Source organism: Crocuta crocuta, unplaced genomic scaffold, assembly GCF_008692635.1.
Source record: "Crocuta crocuta isolate KB4526 unplaced genomic scaffold, BGI_CrCroc_1.0 scaffold61, whole genome shotgun sequence".
In the NCBI taxonomy this organism is placed as follows: domain Eukaryota; kingdom Metazoa; phylum Chordata; class Mammalia; order Carnivora; family Hyaenidae; genus Crocuta; species Crocuta crocuta.
The window spans coordinates 10,560,220-10,564,924 of NW_027528369.1; the positions used below are offsets into that span (position 1 = coordinate 10,560,220).

General features: G+C 67.6%; 1 protein-coding gene across 1 annotated transcript in view; it reads right to left on the reverse strand.

Annotated features, from left to right (window-relative positions):
- Positions 1-914: 914 nt before the first annotated feature.
- Positions 915-4,705, reverse strand: part of MVD (mevalonate diphosphate decarboxylase) — a 7,292-nt gene continuing 3,501 nt past the window's right edge. Inside the window, exons 5-10 of the mRNA XM_077754114.1 lie at positions 3,957-4,138; positions 3,706-3,798; positions 3,321-3,539; positions 3,064-3,179; positions 2,141-2,249; positions 915-1,560 (exon numbers count right to left, since the gene is read on the reverse strand). Coding sequence (XP_077610240.1) covers positions 1,480-1,560; positions 2,141-2,249; positions 3,064-3,179; positions 3,321-3,539; positions 3,706-3,798; positions 3,957-4,138 — 800 coding nt within the window. The 3' untranslated portion in view covers positions 915-1,479. The remainder of the gene's footprint in view (positions 1,561-2,140; positions 2,250-3,063; positions 3,180-3,320; positions 3,540-3,705; positions 3,799-3,956; positions 4,139-4,705) is intronic.

The window sequence follows — 4,705 nt, forward strand, 5'->3', positions numbered from 1 at the left end:
CCCAGCGTCACGCGGGCTGCCTCTGACCCGGGCGATGCCTGGCGGGCTGGGCCACAGGGAGCAGGCTGAGAGGTGGCCGCACCCACCGGCGAAGGCAGAGGCACCCTGGAACGCTCCGCGTCTCCTCGGAGCTTCCAGACGGAGGATCGCACAGCTGGCAACAGGGACTTCTCCCAGAGGTGCGGGCAGGCTGGTTCTTGAAGGGCTTCAAGGCCCAGAGCTTTCGCCAGCCTACGCGATGGCTACCCCACAAGGGAGCAAGGCGTCCTTGGACGCCGGTACCTGCTCTAGGGTTGGGGCAGGCCCGGCCCCCACTTCCTCCTCTGGCCCAAGCAGCCCTCTGCTCACAGCACCGACTCTNGAGCGTGCCCCTGCCCCCCCTGCCCCTGCCCCTGCAGGGCCCCAGCCCCAGCACCTGACCCTGGTGGGGGAGGGGCAGGGGTTCTCCCGGTCCTCCTCCCGGACCCCTCCCTGCACTACCCGGACATTTTGGAAGTGGGGAAGGGTGGCATGCGTGTGGTTTCAGAAACTTCTGGGCAGCACTCCCGCCAGCAAACCTGCTTCCCACCCTGCTCTGTGNTTGTGGACGGGACTTAAAGCAAGGCCCGCACCATATCCCCCCACCTGTCAGGGCCTTAGTGATTGTGTCAGCCACTGTGCTCAGGCACCACAGCCACGGCAGTGTGCGTGGCCAGCCGTTGACAGAAAACGCTTCTTCAGGTGCAAGCTGGCTCCGAGCTCCGCCCATCCCGCCCACACCCTCCAGCCTCCCAGAGCAGCGCCCCGAGCCGTGGGGGAGGAGCCAGGAGCCTGTCTTTCTTCCCAGCAGCCCACAGGGCTCCAGGTGCCATGCCCCCACCTCGGTGCCACCCTCCCACCTCCCACAGGACACACACCAGTAGGTTTTATGGGTTTTTTTAATTTATTTTTTTAAAGTGAACTCTCCAGCCGCGGACATGGGGCTTGAACTCAACCTGTTATCAAGAGTCCCGTGTTCCATGCCCGGAGTCAGCCAGGCGACCCCCGGTGGTCGTTTTGTACAGAAATATTCCACCACACCTGGGCCTGGGTCTGGCAGAGGCTTCAAGTCTTGTGGAGGGTCCCTGAGGTCTGCACGGCGTCCCGGCCTCCAGCTCTGAGGAGGGGCGCCACGTCCCCGTCCTCTGCCGCACAGCTGCTGTCTGGGGCAGTGCCAGTGGCCCCAGAGGGTGAGGCCAGGGAGCCCTGTGACGGGGTGCCCGGCAGCCCCATGCCGTCCAACGCGGCACCCACCGGGGGGCATGCCCCTGACTGCCCGGGTGGCCCAAACGGCCACTCCAAGGAGTCCAACTTGGCCCCAGCAAGTGGCCTGGCCCAGAGCCCGGTGGCTACCCCTCACGCCCCAGTGAGCATGGAGCCACGGCCACCACACCCAGCACCCCTGTCCCGGTGAAATGGCCCTTCTCCCAGCGGCGGCTGGGGTCCCCTTGGGGAAGGTGGTCAAGCAGCTGCCTTGGGCAGGCCGTCCGGGCCCAGGAGGTGAGCGTGAGGGTCATCCAGGACTTGGGGCCCAGGGCCCACCTGTCAGGTCGGGGCAACGAGAGGAGCATGGAAGTGCAGGTCAGAAGCTAGTCGTCCGCGTGGTAACGGCCTGCCCCGTGCCCACTGTGGGCACCCTGTCACTTGATGTCCATCGCCCAGACCTAGGGTGGATGGCGCGTGCAAGGTGGGAGGTAGAGACCGCGGCCTGGGCGGTCAGGGCACGGGACTCTGACTCAGGCAGATCTGAGAGGAAGGCCGGCTCAGGCACTCTGACCTGGTCCCACGTGGCGGGCCCCACGGGTCCCCAGCCCTTGTCTGTCTCCCTAAGTCTCCCCACTCAGCATCGGGACCAGTGCTCCCAGTGTGTTCCCAAGTGCTCCCCTCACATGGTGGGGGGGGGTCCTCAAACATCCCCTATGAGAGTGAGTGAGCACACAGGACAAGCCCCACTGTACCAAACGCTCTGAAAACAGAAAAGCAGCGTCTCTGTTCCCAGCAGCAAGCCGGCCTCCTGCCCGGAACAGACCAGGGCCAAGGGGGCCCCTCCGCCCGGCGGGGCAGGCTGGCCGTGAGCCCGCAGGGGACGCTCCCCTCGGTGAGCAGGGCGGCCGGTCCTCACCTGGGTGGCAATGATGTACGTGACGCCGCCGGGGGTGGGATCCACGTCCAGCGCGGCCCTCAGCTCATCAGAGAGTGAGGCAGGCCCCACGGGCAGCCCCTTCAGAAACCTGGGGAGACGGGCCGCGTGTCCTGGGCTCCTGACAGCAGCCTCAACACAGCTGACGGGAAGCCCATGAGTGGCGGCCGGAGGGGGGGGGCAGGCTGGCACTGCGGGGGTGGACAGGTCTGCTCTAGGGGACACACAGGCTCGGGAACCTGATGGGGTGCTGCTTGCACAGGAGGGTGGGGAAAGCCACTGGTTGTGCCCTTCAAGGCTGCTGACACGGTGAGTGAGGCATGATGTGTAACTGGCCTCACACACACAGCCGAGCACGGATGTGCAAGAGCCCGGCTGGGGTGACTGGGAAGGGGCGACGAAGCTTAAGAAGGAAACGCCTCAGTCCGAGCGAGAGTCCCTGGCCATTTCCCCAGAACAGCCAATGCCTGCAAACCACCCGCAGGGTGACGAGGCGGTGAGTTCAGAGCCTCCCACAAGGACACCAGCTGCCTGGGGGCCGTCCTTGGTCGTGCGTTGTGTCCACCTGGCAAGGAAGTCAATCTTCTGGCCCCAATTACAGTGACAGAGAAACAACCCCACAGACTCCCCGCACGGAGAGCGGGGTCCGCTGGGAGAAATGCAAAGAGCCTGTCGCCCCCTAAAGGCCAGGGCCCTGCCCCACGGGAGCCAGGCTGTGCGCGTGGCCACAGGGCTGTGACATGCGTGAGAAGCCCCTGTGGTCACAGGGAGGTGCACCCGGTCCCTGGAGAGATCGACGCCACGGGACCCCCACTCAGCACCACGGCCTCGGGCGCCACCGTCCCCAACCTCAGCAGGAGACCCTGCCCTCTGTGGCCTCCCAGATGCGGGGCCCCCCAACTCACTTGTCTCCGTTGGACTCGGGGGGAAAGCAGTGCCTCACAGCAGCCACAAACTCAGGCACGGTGTCGTTCAGGGTAAAGACCACGGCGTTGGGGCCCGCGTCAAACGTGTACGCCGCCTGCAACCCACGCAGTCAGCACTGAGTGTCTAGGAGAGGCCGCCCGGCTCACACCTGTCGCCCGGCGGGGACACCCGCGGGCCCCCAGCGGCCCCCAGACGCGCGGTCGCAGGCAGGCCTCCAGAGCCCCCGCCCGCGTGCCTTGGTCTGCCCGTGGTGGGCGTTGAAGCGGTGCACGAGGCGGACGATGCGTCTGGAGATGTCGTTGAGGTAGGAGATGGGCGGGAAGGTGTCCAGGCAGGTGGCGTGGAACTGGTTGCTGTCCTTCATGGTCAGCAGGCCGAAAGCCTGGAAGTCCCGCTCCTGGATGCAGCGGGTCATCTCTGCCATGCGCGCCGGCACCACCGACTCGGCCCGGAACTGCAACACAGGAGCTTTTGCAGCAGGCGCGGCGTCCAGGGCACGGGCCCCACGGTGTGGCCGGGGCACCGAGCAGAGCAGCCAAGGCGGGACATGCAACATGCAGGACAGGCCCCGGGCAGCCGCTCGTTGGACCCCCCACCCCCACCCCCAGCGCCAGCCTCACCCTGAGCAGGGGGCTGGTCTCCACGCTGGTCTGCATGCCCACCGTGCTGCCTGTCAGCTTCCGCTCCGCGCTCACCTGCCCGAGACAAACAGCCTGGCCCCCGGCCTGGCCCCCACCCTGCAACACCCTCCCGCCCCTCCCCTGGGCTGGTGTGGGAAGCGGGAGAGCAGTGCTCCCGACCGCAGAGGTCACCTGCCCGGGCAGAGAGAGCATAGTCCTGGTACCGGCAGCCCAGGAGCGGCGGGGGAGGCCCCCGGCGCTCCCCNGCACTCGGGGGCCACCTGCCGGGCGATGCTATCCTTCCCGTCGGGCCGCTCCCCCATCTGCCACTCCACAAAGCCGCCGAACAGGCTCCGACAGGCGCTGCCCGAGCCCCGGCGAGCCACTTCCGAGAGGTCGCTGTCAACCCCATAGACCCGGGCCAGGGCGTAGGCTGCAGGCACAGGGTGAAGGACACAGGGTGCTCAGACGCGCAGGGGTGGGGGTGGGGGGAAGGCTTTGAAAACCGTGTGGAGCAGAGACCAAGGCAGAGGGAGCTGGCCGGGCTGGGCGGCAGCTGGCAGGGTTGGGTCTGGCCGAGGGTCTGACGCCAGGATACAGAGCTGGGGGTTCCTGGCCTCGCCCGTCACCGAGGGCGGCCGGAGCAGAGCCCACGAGCCGGCTGAGCAGGTGAGCGTCCGCGCCGACGTTCCTCCTAGGTCACAAGTGGCGAGCCCAGCGCCCGCACTGCGGTGCCCAGCTTGGCGCCGGGTGGGGAGGGCGAGCCGGAGACCGGGCCGGCGCGGGGAGCGCAGAGCAGGGGTCCGGAAGGAGGGAGCCTGTGGAGCACGCGGAGCCAGCCACGCCCCTGGCGCCCTGCTGGGTTAGCGGAGATGCCAGCCCATCTTGGGCTTGAGCCAGTGTGAGGTGGGGCTCGGTGGCACACGACCTAGAAGGGCCTCTACGCGGAGCCCCAGGGAGACGGTGCGGCGGGGCTCCCTGCAGGGGGCGGGAGGGTGAA